Consider the following 21,259-nt stretch of genomic DNA (forward strand, 5'->3'; position numbering starts at 1 on the left):
TGCTAGCTAACCACAACCACCAATACGTCATTTTCTTTTTCTTGATTTCTAACAAAACTTCTAATTAATACCTAAACCAATGTCCATTACCGTTTATATAGAGCCAAAACAAACAGCGTATTAGGAAGCATGTTATCTTGGATGGTGGGTAAAGTGTGTACTAAAATATGTTTTGCCTCTTGTTTAGCATATTTGATGTTGTTGGATAAGATAAATAATAAGTCATAGATTAAAAAATTTAATGCAATTTAATGAAATCGAAAAATATTATTATTATTATTAAGGTATAATCTTAATATTCAGAGTAAATAGTAAAAAGGTGTGAATAATTAAGAGATAAGTATAATGCAGAGGTGGAGATAGAGAAGAAATGTAACGAAGAAAAACCTAAGTTTCCCTCCAAAATGCAAAATAGAGGGATTCTGGATTGAACTTTGAAGTTGAATCGTTCGTTATCATCAATCAATTTAATGTCAACGAAACAGAAACATCTCTTCTTAAAATCTCCAAATCTTAAATTTTCTCCCGTCGCTCACTCACACTCACTCCCCCGTCGGTTACGAATTGCTGATATTCTTCTTGCCGACCAAGATCACGACGGCGTCGATTGCATGGACGCCTTCCGAGAAACGTCGTCGAAGAAGTGCTTTTCGCCTCTCAGACTCGTTGAGTCGTTGCTGGCGCCACTGAGGCCGGCCAAGGGGGTTCGACTTCAGCAACGACGGCAGAACGAGACCGGTGATTTGCACGCGGCGCCGTCGCCGACGAATGAACTCAAAGGAAGCGATGATTCTATTGCGAACCCTGGTAATTTGTAATTTGTTGTTAATTTCATAGTATTGGCTTCGAAATATACGTAAATGTTACTTTGTGTGCTTAATTCCTTTGTTGATGCTTCGCTAGTGGTTTTATCGTTGGGTTTTATTTCCTAATTAGTCCTTAGTTGTATTACTGTGACCGTGTTTTTTGGATTTGGTTTTAATTATGATTATTGGTTAATATTGTAAATTGTATGTTTATGGATTCCTACATGATTCGTTACACTGCAAGGTTGAATTCCGTTCGTTTGAAATTGCATTGTAACGAGTCACATAACAATTCGTAAACACAATGGTTTTCAATATTATATCGAGATTCTGCGTGAAAACCATTGTTTATGTTCATTTGAAGTTTGAAATCTGTTCTCTTCCAAATACTGTTAAATGGATACATCACTTTGTATAATTGTATATAATATAATTCCAGGTTCAGCAATTACTAGCTTTGTACGTGTCTTTCCACAGCGTTTAGGGTTTAAGATTTTCCTTTTACAACCGAAATTCTGAACTAATTTTTTGGTTTTTTGAATATCAATTGTAAAGATATACGAATAAGTTATGTTTTTTTTTTCTGTCAGAGATGAAAAAGGAAAATTAGTTTTATACTTTTACTTATTCATTAGCTTTGTTCATTTCATTCTCTTCACTGTTCTGCAGCTTTCCTTTTGTCCTTTTTCCGGTCATTGTTGTTAACTATACGACGTTGTTGATGTTCTGCAGCAGGACAGTTACATGAGAGTGATACATCTTTTAAGGTAGGAGTTGGTTGTGGCTTGCTGTATCTCCTTGCAGCAAGTAAAAATGAGTTAGGTAAGATGGTTGAGCTGCGGAAAGAAATGGAGCTGCTCCTTCAAAATATGAAAGGTGAACTACAGCGTAAAGATGCGCTTCTTAAGCCATTGAAACAAAATGACGCTCTTGCCCTATCCATAACTGATATTCAAGAAGTTTCCAGCTCCGATAGTCACATTTCTATTCATTCACAAACACAGTATGTTCAACCAGAGTCAAAACGAAATATGGTTCCCAATAACTTTCTAGAATATAACATAAGTGAACAAGGTGAATGTGCAGAAGAAATAAATGATCTCCAGGCAGAATTTGAAATTGAGTTACAGAGGTTGCAGCTGTATTTAGATGGAGAAACTGAATTCGAAGATGCAAAGCACGAGGGAGTCAAGGTAGATTGTTTTATAGTTTGCTTCCTCCTAATTACCTTTTCTTGATGTTAGACATTAAACAACTTTGTTTGATTGATTTATAATTAATCAAGAAGGGAGTAAATTTCCTGCAGCAAGATCCCAAAGTCATTACTTCTATTGTTTCTTTGAGGTATGTGCCAACCAACAAATTGAAAGGAACTATTACATGGTCAGTACAACCTGTTAGACATACGAACCTTTCAAATATCAATTTGAGAATAATATCCTTAATCAGTTGAATGACAACATCAAGATGAAACTTCTCTGAAAAGTCCTTTTACTACCAAATATCGCTTCTAGATAAGGAGGCTACTCTTGGTAGAAGAAACAAAAGAAATTTATACTAGTTTTGCAGTTATGAGCTGCAAATTTTTGTTTGCTTGTCCCTTTTTTGCCGGTTGTAAATACTTGTTGTGTTACCTTGTGCTTGAGTCATTGGTTATATTATATATTCGAGAATGGCTGAAAAGAGGAATTTTCAGATTACTGTTAAGGACCGTAGTTCAAAAAGCAGCCGTAGTTCAAGTTTTGGTGAAATAACAATGGAACCTATAGGAGCAAGTTATGACGTATCATTTGGAGTTTCTCCAATTGAATTGGAGAGAAGGTTGCATGAACTGCTTGAAGCAAGACTGGAAGAACGGATAACAGAGCTGGAGTATGGGTTAGAATGTACCACACAAAAGCTTATGAAGAAAGAGATAGAGGCTACTTGGTGGAAAGACACCGCTCGGCTTCTCTCACAACACGTTCCAGAAACTTCTCGGTTTACTTTTCCACTTGATCCTGAGATTGCTGTAAATTTGAGTAAATTTGAGTAAATTTGTAGGATAGTTTGTATCAGTGTGCTGTCAATTAAGCAACCATAATATTGTTGAATAGTACAATTTAAATACCCACTATTTATGTATATACGTCTCTCTTTTTTCTTCAAAATTTTGGTTTTGCCCTGTACAGTTAATGGTTTGGAGAATTGTTTTAAATAGCTTTTTGGGAATTACCAATAGTAGAATAGAAATTGAAGTGAATTAAAATTATTTTCCATTACTACACCAGATTTGTAAGCACGGACTCCCGTGACTGAGCTCACATGGCCGGACTTTCGGTGGCCAACTTGGAAAAATATTTGTTCATAATTTTTTTTGTTAGCATTGTCCATATTCAATTTTGTCTAGGGGTACCTAAATAAGAAAAAAGTCTTTTTGTCTTAATTTTCTTTTCTTTTATTTTACTTTTTTGTTTATTTTTTATTTATATTGTTATTTCTATTTTTTTGAATTCCATTTTATTTTATGGCCTTTTTTCTTAATTGTTTTTGCGCTAAAAAAAGAGAGAGAGAAAGAAATGTTCTAAAATAGATATAAGATAGCCGAATATTTTTGTAAAAAGAGAAAAACAAAAAAAAAAAAGGAAAAAAGAAAAATACAGGTCTGACAACTAAGCCCTGGGTATGGTAATATTTGCCTTCCCTCAATTCAGTCTAGATAAACACGATCCCGTCTTTCCCTTCTGCAACATGTCACAAATGCTTACACCATACAACGACAGCGCATGCAGCAGCCATGTCTATCCGAAATCATTTTCATTCCACTTTCGGGGAAGAGCCCCTGTGCACGATAGGTTTTGTCTCTGATTATACATCAAAGAGGAAATGGCGTAAGGATGGCTTTGACCAAACTGATCCCGGTACAGTCATGGAGACGTTACAAAAAGTTAAAGAGGGAAAAAACAGAAGAGGAGCTTTAGAGAGGAGCCTTTTCTTGGCATTAAATCCCTTTATCACCATTCTTTTTTTTTTTCTTCCATCAAACACACTTCATTGCCAGAGCCTAGTCACACATCGCTTGACCTTTCCTCACCTCCACCATCAACCAGAATCCACTCTCATTACCGTAGCTCTCTTGCACTTACGAAGCAGAAAAATAATGTTTCTTTAAAGTACTCACTGTTCAATACCGCCGCTGCAGAAAAGAAGTGAAGTCTAAGCAGAAGAAAAAGAGTTACAAGGATTTACAACGCAAACATAGTAAGTCCTCACTCTTAAATTATTGTTATCTGCTTACATTTGGATTGATACATGCTTATATTAGGTTGATATATGCTTCCACTTAGGTTGATAATCTCTGGTTTGGGTTGTCTGCTCATATTTGAATTAGCCATATAATCGTATTGGGATGGTATTTGGGATGATCTTTTTATTTGTTATATCTTGTTTGGTTCTGTAGCCTTGTATGGTAGACTCTCCATTGATTCTCCTATTTCCCTGCAACCATCATCTTTTCCTCCCGTTCTGATTGGGACCATCTTTTTTGTCCATCACATTCTTCCACGGTCTTATATTCTCCACCGAGCAAGGTCATCTCTTCAACATAAACCCAGAAAATAAACCCAGAAAATACCACAGGACCCGTATCAAAAACAAAGCATAAGATACCCATGCTCTTTATCGAGTTCATTCTTCACCGGACACCATCATTCCATTCAAACTCTCATTTTAGTCCCTTCCCCTATGAACTCTAATTGAATCTACATTCAGAAGCCTCCAATCAAGCGCCCTCAAACATTTCTCCTATCCTCCAATTTCTTTTTCATCTGCGAAAAACTCTTAATCCTTGGATCAAAGTTAAAACTCAAAGGCAAAAGCAAGAGAGACATGTTTCAAACCCCCTCAACACCGTCGAGCTCACGGACTACGGCAACGGCCGGGTGGCCGGGTGGAAGAGCTGTTGCGGCGGCAGGTTCTTTGGAGAACTGTGCTTATCTCGCGTGCGAAGAAGAAAATACGAAGAGGAGAAGGAGCGCGATGACCGATGAGGTTTACGGCGACGCCTTTGGCCATGCGGAGGGGGCCGTCGCCACTTCTGGAGCCAGTGAGTATCGGATTGCTCGCGGAGAAGAACCAGAAGCCCCTCTCTTGTCTCGCACACGTCGAGAATGAGGGCACACAGGAAACCCTATCGGTTTCTATTATAGGAAAAAAGTGGTTTGGACTGTGGATGTGAATTTATCCTATGGACTTGGATAACACACTCTTCATTGTTTCTTTCTGCAGACCATGAGAGTGGGCCTCGAGCCATTCCGCTTGGAACCTCCATGTTCATTACTGCACTCTCCTCTCATTGGGCCTGAACTTTTATATTTTTGGTTTCCCTTTTATCTCTCCGTTGAGCTGTTTTGCTTTTATTTTATCTTCTTTGCTTTTACTTTTGATATTTATTTGATTCATTGCTGCATGCCATACTCTTTCCTTTTTATAAAAATATAAAAAATATAAAATAACAAAAATAAAAAGATGAAAATGAAAAAGTAAAAATATAGAATATTAAAACTAAAAATATATAATTTTAGTATTTAGCATCTTTCATTTTTATATTATTTTTTTTAAATAAAAAAATTAAATTGTAAAATATTATAAAAAATAGCTTTAGATTAGTAAATAGAGTTTTAATTGATTCTCTGTATTGATTTTTCTTTAAAAACACTTGTGTAAATAACGTCGTTATTTTTAATTTTATTTTAAACACTTCAAATACTTATATTAAAATATAATTATTGTTTTCATAATTTTATTTTGTTTTAAATTTTTATGCAAATATTATTTTACTATAATAAAAATTATAAAACACAAGATAAAAAGTAAAAATTATAAAGTAAAAAAAATCATTTATATAAACATTTAGTGATCATCTTAATTGTCCTACTACTTAATTTCTATCTTAAAAATACTAACAACACTCAATTTCGTAAACAATGAGCAAATTTATTTTTCTAATTTGTATTGTTTTCATTCTATTTTTTAGTTATTTTATGTTTATGTTATTTTACTTTTTTTTAGTTATTTTATCTCACAGAAACGCCTTCCTTCATCGTAACTCAGTTATCTCCTCCCCTTCATTCTTTCCAGCACCTGAAAAATAGAAAAAAAGAAAACCAATCACTCTTCATCGAGGATTGTTACAAGCTCTGTGGAGGTGTGGGCGGTGACTAGGGGCTCCAATGGCAGCGGCGCCGTAAAGAGAGAAACCCCAGCCAAGAGTTTAGCCTCGCATTCATGAAAGGTGATGACACTCGCGTGAATAAGTGAAAAACGAAGACGAAGGCGTGGACAGAACCACTTTCCGCCTCGTGGCAGCCGGCTCAGTTGGGAGAACGAAGGTCGCGCGTCTTTAGTGTCAGCGGCGACGCGGTGCGGAGACGCGATAGTACTTCTCTCTCGCGCACGAGAGGATGAAAATGAAGGTTGGACCGCCACGAACGACGGCGACGTTTCTGACGCAGGCGACACCACCGACGGTGGCACTTGGCTGATAGAGGATATGTGCGGCGGCGCTGGTCTGGAGGCATGGAGCTGTCGTACGATGAAGAAGCCCTTAAACCTCCTTTGGTTGGTTCTAAGCGGAAGAAGAAGAAAACCCTAAGTGTTATCTGATTTGAGAAAAAAAAAGGGGTTTTGGGCCTGGGCCAAGCAAGCTTCTTCGCCACCCCGGTTTTTTCTATACACCTCCATTCTCCTTGGATTTCTTATTTAGCTTACTTCGTGCACCCATGCTTTTTATTTCTTATACCCCAGTTTAATTGCTTTATGCACCCTGCACTTTATTTCTTATATTTTTTTTAATGTTTGCATGTTCGTCTTAGTTTTATTTTGTGCACCCACAATGGTTAACACCACACCCCTTGCATATTTTGTGCTTGTTTTTTGGTTTTAATTTATTTTTTCTCGTTGCACCACAATATTCACATATACACCTATTCTTTTTTATATATAGAAACCTTTATTAAAAAATATAAAATATAAAAACGTTTTTTTAGTTTGTTTTAAAGGCCGAGCATTCGGATGATAGTTCGCATCATCCTGATTTATTTCTTTAAAAAAAATAGTTAAAAAATATTAAAAATCAGTTTTAAACTTTTAGCACTCGTGTAGACACAGGGTCTTACATGGTTTTTTCGTAGTTTTTAAAATAAATTATGGTGACGACTTTAAAATCATTTTTTCAAACCTGTCTCTTTTTGGTTGTCATCACGTCGCCCGGTTGCGACAAATAATCCTACATTTTCAAACAAACAAAGAATCTTTAATCCAGAATCACATAATCCTCTATTTCCATTAAATGGAAATGCGTAGCAGCGAAAAACTGGGGATAATTAAACATTTGGAAAATTGCATTATTTTTGTATATTTCATCAAAGGTACTGTCTTTCGGTAGAATCACTGGGATGGAAATATCTTTCCGCGGAACCCACTCCTCAACCTAAAATCTGTTTTTCGCACACCATGACTTTCTTTATGTTTTTTCATAGTTTTCAAGAATAAGCTATGTGATGACTCTAAAATCTCTTTTTCAAACCCTTAATTTTGGGTTTGTCGTTCGGTCGCGATTTCGGTTGCGATAAACATTATACAACAAGTATGTCTTTCATTAAAAAATTTGCTAGATTGATTCAGAGTGTAAAATTACATAATGTCAATTAAATTCACTATATTACATTCTTATTTTCTTTCTCTTTATAGATTGGTGACATAATGATTTATAATAACCTAACTGAAAATTTGTCTTTTGTAGGTAGCTCTGTTTTCAATACACTATGGTGCTTGTTTTTTTTCATTTTCTGGTCAGAAATGGTGATCCGAAATGAACATCGTTAAGCCTAGTCTCTTTTGATATTCACAAGAACATCTACAATAGGTACACAACATCACTATATTGGTAGATATAGTGACTTTTACATCACTTGATTATGGTGACATACATTTGTTAAACACAGAGGAAAATGTGTTTTGCATATTTTATTTGTTTAGCATGAAACTATTGGTATACCTAACAGAAAACATAACCAAATTAATGGTTTCAAAAATGAATGGTTTCAATCCAAGAAAAGAGAGAAAATCTATTACTTGGAGGGCAAGTAATGATTTTCTTTCTTTCCTCCAAGTAATAGATTTTCTCCTTTTTCTTGGATTGGAACCATTAATTTGGTCATATTTTCTGTTAGGTATATCAATAGTCCCATACTAGACAACATATAAAATATACAAAACACCTTCTCCTTGATGTTTATCAAATATAAGTCACCATAACCCTATTGATGTAAAAGTCATTATTGACCAGTATAGTGATGTTACGCAACTATGGTAAATGTTGTTTTGAATATAATAAGAGACCACCAGACTTAACCATGTTGATTTTGGCTAAACATTTCTAAGAACTTTTTCACAACATCATTTCTCGGTGCAATTGAACAAAATACAGAAGAGGGTTTCAGAAATATAATAGACAAACCGTGTCCAGGAATACATTTGATATGCTTAATCCACAATTTTGTGAAAAGATGATACGTGAGGTATTACATATTTTGCTTTCCTTCTCATTCATTTCTTCTGTTCTATATTATGTTCTTATTAATTTCTTATTGCTTTGGTCGATTACTTTTTAAGATGGGCCGATGATCTCAAAATCAAAACCAGGCGACCAAATATATGGCATGAACATGGTGTTGTTCTTCATGATATTGGTCTGGAACCAATTCTTCACATATTTAGGAAAGAATACGTTTAACTCGAGGTAAATTTTTTCTCTTATTAATCAGAATGAATAGAAAATTGTGACTGAGGTGAAGAACTAATATAATGGTGTGGATTCACTTTTGCAATTTGAATTATATTTTGTAGTTTTCTACGGTGAATCAACGCTGGATTTTCACTATGCTTTTTATGTTGATTATGGACTTTCACTTTTCAATTTGAATTATGTTTTGTCTATACTGTGACTTTAATATTAGCCGATGAGTTTCCATTTGTAACTGGTTAATATGTTATTATATTTTTTTATACGAAAAAGAAAGACTTATGGATTGACCTATAAACCCATAAGAATTTGGAATAAAAGATGTTTTTGGTCTCAACCTAGACTAAAACAACGTCCTATAATATCTATCCACTTTTATATGTATATACGTCTCTCTTTTTTTCTTCAAAATTTTGGTTTACCAATAGTAAAATAGAAATTGAAGTGAATTAAAATTATTTTCCATTAGTACACCAGATGAGTGTGCACTGGGCCTTTTGTGATTTATTCTTCTTATGTAAGATTTAAGTTTGGAACTGGAAGGTAATGCGGTAATGCAGTGAAATCTGTTTGATGTAACAAAACTCTAGCTTTTGACTCCCTGCAGCTTTTAGTAGACAGTCTCATCTATGGTAGGTTTTGATATCTATCTTGTTTTCATTATGTTGTAATATTTGTCATTTAATTATGAAAGCTTAGATTTTTACTAAAATATTCTGAAATAGTTGAGGCAGTACTGTAATAAGTTTACTTTATATCACAAAATTAATCTTCTAAATTCTTTTATATTTTAATTTTTAATTTCAAAAATGTATTCGGTTTGCACCCGCCTTTTAGCTACACAAACAGATTGGTAAATTAAAATTTTCAACACAGATTCACAGATCATGATCCACTTTCTTACTCATAATTTCATATCATTTTTATTTAATATTGTAATACATTTTTGTAATTTTACAATTATTAAAGTAATAAATAAAAATAAAATGGGTCACAACAACAATCATATATTATTGTATATAAACAAGTAAAATATTATACTATTGTTATTATCTTCCTAATTTAACGTATAAACGGTTATTAAGTTATTAAACTTATTAATATTGTTTTGTATTTTGTTAATATTATTTATTTTTACAACAGATTGTATGGAGCCCAAAAAATCCAATACACATAACATTGGAGAGTCTTATAAAGAAGGATCTCCCTCCTTGTTTTAGTCATCAAGAGGTTATAAGTGGCTACGTGAACTCTGTGACTTGTTCAGATGGGTCCGTTAGAATTACGGTAAGAACAAACATGCTTTGCTTTTCCTTTTCAAGAATAAGTTATGGATTGAAGAAATTCTCTATAAAGGAAAACATTTTCTGACTGCTCTGATAATGAAATCCTGTGCAAGTTGTAAGGAGTGTCACAAAAGGGCGGATGCTACACATAATATTCAGTAAGAGCGTCTTTGGCTAGACAAGAAGACACCATGATATTTGCTTTGATTGAAAGAGCCAAGTTTCCTTTGAATTCCCTAACCTACTCTCGGCTTTTCCTTTCAGAGTGCTTCACCTTAATCTGGTTTTTTTAATAGCTTTATAAAGCATTGTCAAATAATTATTATTTATAAGATTGAATTAAATTTTAATTTCAATTTTGAATGAGATATTTTGTTTTTGTTCTAATTTGATGGTGTTGTAGATACATTAATCCTGAAGAAAATCCGTTCTTCCCAGAAAATTTACGACCCTCGGCTGCACCAAATTAAGCCTTTTCAGAGGTAATTAATTTCGAAAACTGTTGGACGATTTGCTATTATTACTTGATAAGAGGAAAAAAGGATCTATTGTTGTTTTTAGTATTTGCAAGGTGTAGGTGCTTGAATTAAAACAAACAAGGAAATTTGGAAAATGTACTTTCATGAGCTGATTCTAATGTTCATTAATGTGGGTGATGACGGCAAGTATGCACAAACTGCTTTAGCCGATCTTAGCAGGTGAAATTTCTTGTCTCAGGTCTTTTTGAGTATGTTAATGGGTGATGTTATGCAGAACAGTATTTTATAAGCAGTTTCAAATTTTATTTTATTAGATGTTTTTGTCGGTTGTGACTCTATTTATTTTATTTAGGCTTAATTACCTACTTAGTCCCCATGTTAGGAGGTAATTTTCTGTTTAGTACCCAGTTTTAAAAATGTAGGCATTTGGTACCTATGTTTTGAAATTTGTATTAATTCAATCCTATTCAGTTAACGGCGTTATAATTGATGCGAGAAATTAATGATAGCCTGGGTGGAATAGCTATCAAATGTTTGAATGCATCTTCATTAACGTCCTTAATTTCTCGCATCAATTATAACGCCGTTAACTAGATAGGATTAAATTGATACAAATTTTAAAACATAGGTACCAAATGCCTACATTTTTAAAACCGGGTACTAAACAGAAAATTACCTCCTAACATGGGGACTAAGTAGGTAATTAAGCCATTTATTTACTTTACTGAAATTGACAACTGAATCAATTTTCAATTTTACTTAAGAGAAGATTAAAAATAATTATATTTTTTTTTTATTTCATAAAACATCTATAGGTTGAAAATTTTTTAGACAATCTCCGGACAAGGTATATATACCCAATTTTTTAATAAAATAAAAAAATCAATGTATCTGCGTTGCAGCTTTGCAGGCGCATGCCTCTACATCCAAAAATCAAATCAAAAAATATAATATCAAATTTTTTATTTTATTTTTATTTTTCAATTTATCTTTGTACATATTTTTTTAAATAAACCAAAAAAAATCAAAATACCAATTGTAAAGAAAAAAAATTAAATAAAAAGAAAGATTCCACTAGTCACAATCATCTGCCTCTTGCAGCTTTGCAGGCGCATGCCTCTACATCCAAAAATCAATTCAAAAAATATAATATTAAATCTTTTATTTTATTTTTCAATTTATCTTTGTACATATTCTTTCAAATAAACCAAAAAAATCAAAATAACAATTGTAATAAAAAAAATTAAATAAAAAGAAAGATTCCACTGGTCACAATCATCTGCCTTGCAGCTTTGCAGGCGCATGCCTCTACATCCAGGTTGGAGGCCACCAGGGGTGTGCATAGGCCACTTCCCCAACATCATCATAACATGGCACCTATTTGATCACGGATCTGTCAGTGGATGAGGGAATTGAAAATAAAGAAACGAATGGCGTGCAGCACAGGGGAACATGGAGAGAAGAGAGGAGAATCCATACAATGTAGTTGGGCTCTACTGGACTGGGGCATTGACAGAAGAGGAGGGCAATTGTGAGAAAAACGGGGGAGAAAGTCTGAAAAAGGAGGAAGAAAATAGAGGAGAAGGTCTAAAAAAGAGGGTGAAGCAAAAAGAAAAGGGGACCGGCGAGGAGGAATTTGAAGAGCTACGAAAAAGAGAGGGGAAGAGAGAATAAAGTCTGGAAGAACGAAAGGGGGAGATCTGGACTGAAAAAGAAAACGAAAAAGAAACAATGGCAACAATAGGTATGTCAGCTAATTTACTATGTTATTTGTTGAGGTTCGGATTAATGTGAATGTTTGAAATGTGTTTAACTGGTTGGGATTATATAATGTGTGATTGATATGTATGATGATATTAAACCTCTTCATCATCGATTACTCTTCTCATTGGTCAATTCACGCTATCTTTGTATCCTCTCTTTATGTTGCTTCATCACCTTTCATCCCTTTGTTCCATCCATCAAGCAACCATTTCCTTTCTTCATTTTCATCCGTTCTCACCATCAACTATCAATCCTTAGGTTTTCACCTCCTCCATCTTTTCCGGTCTTCCACCATTTCCATTAACCCCTAATTTTCTTTCACTTACAAAATGCTAATCCTACCATCTGCATAAGACTTCGCTCATAAACCATTTTCCCATTCATCTCCTTCATTAGATTTCACTCATCAGTCATCATGTAACACCTCCACGACCAATGTAGGACCACCGACACGTCATCTTCGAACCCCATCTATCCTCATTTTTCACCTCTCTGTAATCACCATATTGGTAGCCAAGGCACAACGCCATCTTCACCTCCCTCATTCACCAAACCAAACCCAGATCACGAGCTTCACGGGCTCGTTCATCATTGTCCTCGGAGACCTTCATTCATATCTGCAAAGAGGAAACGGTGCAAATCAGAACTCAACTCACCATTCCCAAATCGCCATCGTTTCTCCATCCAATCCTGCGAATGAAAAAGGAGAAAGACCAGCGTCTCCGACACCTTCAAACCGCGTCACCCAGATTCCACGGAGCTGCCCCGTCGACCACTTTTCGCGTCCATAGACCGCAAACCTCCATCGCGAGTATTTTCTTCCACTATCAGAGACCCATATCGCCGTTGAGAAACCCTTGTTCATCTCGCCCATTTTCGCCGGCTATCGTCAACCTCACCGGATCATTCAATCTCGCCGAAGCAGCCAACATCGCGAGCCACCGAATACCTTCTCACCCTTCAATTGGATTCTCCTCGCCAAACGCCCTAGATCGACGAACCCTCCATAGTCGCTGTCGAGCCACCGCTACCTTCTCCCCTTTAATCGGACGTCGTCGCCGCTACAAGATTACGTCCTTGTGCTGAAAACATTTTCTGTTTATTTTGTAAAAAATACCAAAAAATATAAAATCTTCAAAAAACCAAAAACATAACACTTTTAAACAACAAACAATCTTCCTAACCAGAACTACGTGATCCTTGATTCTCTATCAAAAGTGGAGATACGTAGGTGCAAGGCTAGACCTTGTCAGGTTCACTTTTCCAAAAATCTAAATTTATTCATAATCAATTTTCCAAACAAACTTCTCAAACAGTTTCAAAAAAGAACTACGGAACCCTGATTTCTCATTCTTAATGAGAATACGTAGGAACAAGGTCAATCCTTGTCGGGCCCAAGAAAAATTAAAAAATACATTTTGTTTCTTTAGAATTTTATTTTAGGGGAAAGTTAAACATTTTGAAAATCACATCATATTCGCGTATTTAGTTAAAGGTACTGCCTTAGGGCAGGCGTTGTAGGGTGCTAATACATTCCCTACACGTAACCGACTTCCGAACCAAGAATCTCAGTTTCGCAAACCATGCCTTATCATTTTATGATTTTTCCGTAGTTTTCCAGAATAAACTATGGTGGCGACTCCAAACCTCTTTTTCAAAACCCCGCGTTTTATTTTTTCGGATCGTCGTTCCGTCGCGATTCCGGTTGCGACAAATGGTGACTTCGCTGGGGAGGCAGAGAGTCCAGCCACTTAATTAGATGTGCGAATTCAATGTGATTTTTCTTTGTATTTTGTTTCCCTTTTTCTTTATCTTTGTCTGATATTTGGCATAATTGCGTGTGTGATTGTTTGATTATGTTGAACCCTAGGATAGAAAACATGTTATATCTGTCTGGGAATCTTCTGATTGTTTTGCAGGTGAAGGTTTATGATGTACAATTGCTTTCTCCCTTCACACACACACTTCATGCATATCATGAGTGAGGCCCTATACCCGGGTCTGAGCGCAACTTAGAAATAGAGGGGTTGTGTAGCGGTGTCATTTGGGACATACTTCCTGTTTGGCTATCGTGAGAACCCCAGCTAGTGTCTGTTCTCTTCGTTTGTGTCTCCACATCTAGTTGATTACTTTGACTGTTGTGGAGATACAGCGAAAAGAGCCATAGCTCTGGTGGCCTTGATTTAAGCATTAGGGAACTATCCTTGTGAATGCATATATTTGGCCTTAGAACTTTAGTCATCCAACCTTTGATGAGGCACAAAAGGGAGATTTTTTGTTTGTCATTCTTTCTTAAGTGTCTTATTTCTTTTGATAAAAAAAAATATAAAACAAAAAAAAAGTAAAAAAAATATGGAAAAGAATAAATGAATTTTCAATTCATAATTCTTGAAATCATTCTAAAAAAAATAACAAAAATTTTTTACACTTTTTTAATTTTTGGGGCAACACCTCTCTCGCTTGTGTATGGGATGGAAGCCGTATTTCCATTTGGGTTTCAATTAGAGGAAGCGGAGTGGGTTTAAGCCCGATTAAATTAACTTGATTTCATTAAAAAAAAAGAAAAAAAAGTGGGATTAACGGCAGTATGTCATGGGCAATTGTAATAAAAACGAATCGTAAGAATGAATCAAAATTGTAAATATTTTGAGGCAATATAAATCATTTAATACATCATTTTTTGTCATACAAATAAAATGCGAATTATTGTTCCTTCAAAAAAAAATTTGATAAAATAGTTTTGTTTTTCTTTCAAATGAAAATTGATTTTTCCCGCAGATATATATACACACAAAAAAAATAAAAAAATTAACTCATAAAAAATTTGAAATCATTTTTTAGAATAATTTTTGGGTTCATTAGACCCAATTGATGTGCATTTTTTTTAGTCCGATTTTCACTAAAAAATAATCAAATAAAAACCGTAAATAAAAAAAAATTTAAAAAAAAAAAGGGGATCATCGAAATTCATATTGTTCAAAATTATTTTTCGAGTTCATTGGTTCTCTTCCCATTTTCTTTGTTGTTTCAAATAATTCATTGAAAATTTTAACAGGTTTATGACGTTCGCTTCGGATCTCATTTTTATTCGAAGTAAATTTCCCTTATTTTCTTTGTAAATAAATTATTTTCTTTTGAATGCATTTTTTCATTATTTCATACAAATATTTGATTGAAAATTTTAGAACGAATGAATCAAAGAAAAAAAATAAAGATATACTGAAACAGTCTTAACATTATGATAATTAATTAAAGAAAAAAAAATATTATTACAATTTTTGCAGTCTCCTGGAGGAGACCATTCATCAACAGAAAATACATAAAAAGAGAAAAAAAAATACTGATGAAGATAAGGATGTACAGAGGTCGATCAATAATGATCGTTAAATATTACAGTCCTTATTCAAATTCTGACCACACTCGGCCAACAAAAACATAAAAAAAAATTATAAAATATATATGTGTATATATATATATATATATATATATATATATATATATGTATATATATATATATATGTTTATATATGTATATATATGTATATATATGTATATATATATATATAACTTTAAAATGGAAAGTGGTTACTGGGTGGCGATCTTAAGGTAAGCTCCGTTGAGGGAACTCTGGTACGGAATGCAGGAGGCATAGGTGGAGGGATTTGTCGTTCATCTCTTTCGTCGTCGATGATGATCGGAATGGGGAACAGATCCAGCAGCCTCGGTGCCCTCATAACTACCCAGTCATATTCTTTCAACAAAATTTTGTATGTCAATAATAGAAGAGGAAGAGAAAAATTCAATAAAAATAGAGATATGATCAGAGTTCTTACCATACATGTATCGCGGCAGCAAAGAAAAGATAGTGTCAGTGGGGTTTATCTCCGCTTGCATGCGCCTGACCCGATTGCCATGGTTGTTGAACCAGCATTGCACGTTATATTCGCCGGCTTCTCCAAAAGTCCTTAGTCGAGACGCGATCTCGAAGACTTGGGCTCTGCTTGGGTGTGTGACCCCATAATTGTATATGTTGGACATCATCTTAATCTGATCATCAGTAGGACGCCACCGCTGACAGGTGGATCTCTCTATTTCCATTTCCTTTTTTTGGATCTCATTCATCCTTCCTCTCGAAGTATTCTAAAACATAAAATTAAAAAAAATAAAAAGTAAAATAAAAAGAACAAAAACAAAACAAAAAGCATAACAAAAAAAAATTTATTATATTCTTAGTTCAGTGTTTTCTTTATTTGTTTTTTTTCCTTTTAGGTTTATTTTGTCCAGTCAATCTTTGATGTTTCAGTGTCTTTGTCCAGTTTGTGATCTGTTTCATGGTCCTCGCAAAGGTTCCTAAACGGATCTATGTCCATATTGTCCATGTCCAGTTCATACAAATAAAATTCTCTTTTTAAGTTTTCTGTTTTTATGGGATACGTGGCGTTGTTCTACCCGATTGTCTCTGCCATACCTTCAAACGAAGGGAGATTAACGTCTGGTTTCCAGCCTTTATACCCCTTAGTTTAAGACAGCGTGTTCTTGTTTTTTTTCAAAAAGTTAAGAAAGAAAAATTAGAAAGCAGTAAAGAAAGAGCGAAGAAAGAAAGAAAAATCGGACAGCATAACGAGAAACAAGAAAAGCATAAAGGGAAGAGGGAAAGAAAAACATGAAAGCGTAAAAGGAAGAGGGAAAGAAGAACAGAAAGCATAAAAGGGAGAAAGGAAAAAGAAAGCATGAAAGAAAGAAGAAAAGGAAAGACGGTAGAAGGCTTACCCGGAGAAGAAGGGCTTGCCGAGGCTCCTCGCTGATCTTAGACGCTTCAGAAGGCACGCGGACAGAGCTTCCTCGCGAAATCCAGACGCTCCTCTAGGAGAACGTCGATCTCGTCGTTTTTGTTGGGGGCGCTATTGCTGAGGGAGGCGAAATCCGACAAACCATCTCCAATAGCGCCCCCAACAAAAACGACGAGATCGACGTTCTCACGAAGGAGCGTCTGGATTTCGTGAGGAAGCTCTATCAACGTGCCTTCTGAAGCGTCTAAGATCAGCGAAGAGCCTCGGCAAACCCTTCTTCGAGTAAGCCTTCTACCGTCTTTCCTTTTCTTCTTTCTTTCATGCTTTCTTTTTCCTTTCTCCCTTTTAAGCTTTCTGTTCTTCTTTCCCTCTTCCTTTTACGCTTTCATGTTTTTCTTTCCCTCTTCCCTTTATGCTTTTCTTGTTTCTCGTTATGCTGTCCGATTTTTCTTTCTTTCTTCGCTCTTTCTTTCCTGCTTTCTAATTTTTCTTTCTTAACTTTTTGAAAAAAAACAAGAACACGCTGTCTTAAACTAAGGGGTATAAAGGCTGGAAACCAGACGTTAATCTCCCTTCGTTTGAAGGTATGGCAGAGACAATCGGGTAGAACAACGCCACGTATCCCATAAAAACAGAAAACTTAAAAAGAGAATTTTATTTGTATGAACTGGACATGGACAATATGGACATAGATCCGTTTAGGAACCTTTGCGAGGACCATGAAACAGATCACAAACTGGACAAAGACACTGAAACATCAAAGACTGACTGGACAAAATAAACCTAAAAGGAAACAAAAACAAATAAAGAAAACACTGAACTAAGAATCTAATAAAAAAGATTTTTGTTATGCTTTTTGTTTTGTTTTTGTTCTTTTTATTTTACTTTTTATTTTTTTTAATTTTATGTTTTAGAATACTTCGAGAGGAAGGATGAATGAGATCCAAAAAAAGGAAATGGAAATAGAGAGATCCACCTGTCAGCGGTGGCGTCCTACTGATGATCAGATTAAGATGATGACCAACATATACAATTATGGGGTCGCAGAGTCCAAGTCTTCGAGATCGCGTCTCGACTAAGGACTTTCGGAGAAGCCGACGAATATAACGTGCAATGCTGGTTCAACAACCATGGCAATCGGGTCAGGCGCATGCAAGCTGAGATAGACCTCACTGGCACTATCTTTTCTTTGCTGCCGCGATACATGTATGGTAAGAACTCTGATCATATCTCTATTTTTATTGAATTTTTCTCTTCCTCTTCTATTATTGACATACAAAATTTTGTTGAAAGAATATGACTGGGTAGTTATGAGGGCACCGAGGCTGCTGGATCTGTTCCCCATTCCGATCATCATCGACGACGAAAGAGATGAACGACAAATCCCTCCACCTATGCCTCCTGCATTCCGTACCAGAGCTCCCTCGACGGAGCTTACCTTAAGATCGCCACCCAGTAACCACTTTCCATTTTAAAGTTATATATATATATATACATTTTATAACTTTTTTTTATGTTTTTGTCGGCCGAGTGTGGCCAGAATTTGAATAAGGACTGTAATATTTAACGATCATTATTGATCGACCTCTGCACATCCTTATCTTCATTAGTTTTTTTTTTGTTATGATTTTTTTTCTCTTTTTATGTATTTTCTGTTGATGAACGGTCTCCTCCAGGAGACTGCAAAAATTGTAATAATATTTTTCTTTTTTTTTCTTTAATTAATTATCATAATGTTAAGACTGTTTCAGTGTATCTTTATGTTTTTTCTTTGATTCATTCGTTCTAAAATTTTCAATCAAATATTTGTACGAAATAATGGAAAAATGGGTTCAAAAGAAAATAATTTATTTACAAAGAAAATAAGAAAAATTACCTTCGAATAAAAATGAGATCCGAAGCGAACGTCATAAACCTGATAAAATTTTCAGTGAATTATTTGAAACAACAAAGAAAATGGGAAGAGAGGACCAATGAACTCGAAAAATAATTTTGAACAATATGAATTTCGATGATCCCCTTTTTTTTTTATTTATGATTTTTATTTGATTATTTTTTAGTGAAAACTGGAATAAAAAAAAATGCACATCAATTGGGTCTAATGAACCCAAAAATTATTCAAAAAAATGATTTCAAATTTTTTATGAGTTAATTTTTTTATTTTTTTTTATTTTTTATATATATATATATATATATATACCTGCGGGAAAAATTAATTTTCAAATGAAAGAAAAACAAAAATATTTTATCAAAAATTTTTTTTTGAAGGAACAACAGTTCGCATTTTATTTGTATGACAAAATATGATGTATTAGATGATTTATATTGCCCCAAAATATTTACAATTTTGATTCATTCTTACGATTCGTTTTTATTACAATTGCCCCTGGCTTACTGCCGTTAACCCCACTTTTTTTTCTTTTTTTTTTAGTGAAATCAAGTTAATTTAATCGGGCTTAAACTCACTCTGCTTCCTCTAATTGAAGCGCAAATGGAAATACCGCTTCCATCCCATACACAAGCGAGAAAGGTGTTGCCCCAAAAATTAAAAAAGTGTAAAAATTTTTTGTTGTTTTTTTTTAGAATGATTTCGAGAATTATGAATTCAAAATTCATTTATTCTTTTCCATATTTTTTTTACTTTTTTTTTGTTTTATATTTTTTTTATCAAAAGAAATATGACACTTAAGAAAGAATGACAAACAAAAAATCTCCCTTTTGTGCCTCATCAAAGATTGGATGACTAAATTTCTAAGACCAAATATATGCATTCACAAGGATAGTTCCCTAATGCTTAAATCAAGGCCACCAGAGCTATGGCTCTTTTCGCTGTATCTCCACAACAGTCAAAGTAATCAACTCCACCACTAGCCTGTACTGCCGCCCCGACGCTACCTTCCTCTGCGGTGCCTGTGATTCCAAGGTCCACGCCGCCAACCAACTCACCTCGCACCACACACGCATTGCGCCCTGCGAAGTATGTGAGCAGGCTCCCGCGCACGTCACCTGCAAGGCTGACGCCGTCGCGCTTTGCCCTGCCTGCGGCCGTGACATCCACTCCGCCAACCCCTCGCCAGCCGTCACGAACGCCCCTCTCGTCGCGCCCTTCTTCGAGTCCGTACACTCCATCGAGGCTGTTACCAATAAGGAGTATTGGTAAATCTTGAAGAAATTTGTTTTGATGATGCTACAAGAAGTTTTAGTTGCAGAAGATATTAGAATTAGTTAAAAGCAATTTGTAGAAATTAAATGTAGTAGGAAATTCTTGTAAACCTTGTAAACTTGCATTTTTAACTACAATAATCGATTATGATTAAGCAATAATCGATTATCACAAGTCATACTTGAATAATCGATTATCACTTCATATAATCGATTATCACATTTTTGAAAACCTATAACGGACTTGAATAATCGATTATCACTTACAATAATCGATTATTCATGGCAGTTGGGAGCTGACCTTTGGCACTCAGTGTACTTGGCTATATATTTTGTTTTGGAGAAATTAGAAAACAACGTTTTTGAACTGAGAAAGCTTAGAACACTGTGTGTCAGAGGAACGTTCTTAGAGAGCTTTTTGTTCATCGTTCCCTTGCTTGGTCTTGTGAAAGGAGAGGCTCGCGTATCGTGTGTGTCAATAGTCGGAGCAGACTCTCTTCAAGTTAGCAAGGTGCTCTGCCTGGTCTTGTGAAAGGAGAAGCTTATGAATCGTTGGTCGATTGCTGGAGCACTTCTCTTCAAGTTGGTAGAGTGGTTCTTTTCATTTTATTCCTGTTCATTATCTTGTAATCTGTTAAACCATTTTTTTAGTGAAAAAGGTTAATCACTATTTATAGTGATTAACGACTGGACGTAGAATCTTTTGATTCGAACCAGGATAAAAATTTTGTGTTGATCTTTCTATTCTCTACACTCATATTATTTTACGTATATCAACTGTTTGATTAATTTTCTGAATGAAAATTATTTTTACTAAAAGGACCAAATTAAGTTTAATTGTGATCGAATACGCTTTCCGCTCTCTGAGTTTTAATTCCGCTGCGCTATACTCTTCGAAAAATACCCCCTCCAATACCATCAGAGGCTTCCTCGCCTATCAACTTTCTCAACGACCACTGTTTCTTCTCCGATGCCGACGCCGAGACTGGAAGGGGAGGTACCAGCGGCCGTCCTGATGGCATTTGGCGTCGCCGGCATTGCTTGGTCTGGATAGAAGCCCCTCCCCGCGGTGGCCGTTTGAACACCTTTGGCTTCTCTTGGTGTGATGGGAAGAATGGGAGGAACCCCTAAGGGTCTCCATTTGAAGAACAAAAGGCCTTGGGCCTGTTCCGGATCCAACTTTCAAAAT

General features: G+C 35.2%; 1 protein-coding gene, 2 long non-coding RNA genes and 1 pseudogene across 3 annotated transcripts; 2 read left to right on the plus strand and 2 right to left on the minus strand.

Annotated features, from left to right (window-relative positions):
- The first annotated feature begins 353 nt into the window (after nucleotides 1-353).
- Nucleotides 354-6,663, plus strand: LOC124844427 (WRKY family transcription factor). Its single transcript, XM_047321366.2, has 4 exons — nucleotides 354-807; nucleotides 1,539-1,999; nucleotides 2,503-4,046; nucleotides 5,925-6,663. The coding sequence occupies exons 1-3, from the start codon at nucleotides 471-473 to the stop codon at nucleotides 2,839-2,841; spliced, it is 1,137 nt and encodes a 378-aa protein (XP_047177322.1). The 5' UTR covers nucleotides 354-470; the 3' UTR covers nucleotides 2,842-4,046; nucleotides 5,925-6,663.
- Nucleotides 3,358-5,279, minus strand: LOC148204141 (uncharacterized). The gene is made up of 2 exons (XR_015784422.1): nucleotides 4,084-5,279; nucleotides 3,358-3,981 (listed from the first exon to the last, which is right to left on the minus strand). It is a non-coding gene; the product is annotated as an uncharacterized LOC148204141 (long non-coding RNA).
- Nucleotides 6,664-9,856: 3,193 nt separating the features above from the next.
- Nucleotides 9,857-10,577, plus strand: LOC124844428 (chorismate mutase 2 pseudogene; annotated as a pseudogene).
- A 3,867-nt stretch (nucleotides 10,578-14,444) lies between these two features.
- Nucleotides 14,445-20,033, minus strand: LOC148204142 (uncharacterized). Its single transcript, XR_015784421.1, has 2 exons — nucleotides 16,889-20,033; nucleotides 14,445-16,258 (listed from the first exon to the last, which is right to left on the minus strand). It is a non-coding gene; the product is annotated as an uncharacterized LOC148204142 (long non-coding RNA).
- Between the last annotated feature and the right edge of the window lie 1,226 nt (nucleotides 20,034-21,259).

Source organism: Vigna umbellata, chromosome 2, assembly GCF_029865625.1.
Source record: "Vigna umbellata cultivar VRB3 chromosome 2, Vumbellata_1.0, whole genome shotgun sequence".
Lineage (NCBI taxonomy): Eukaryota > Viridiplantae > Streptophyta > Magnoliopsida > Fabales > Fabaceae > Vigna > Vigna umbellata.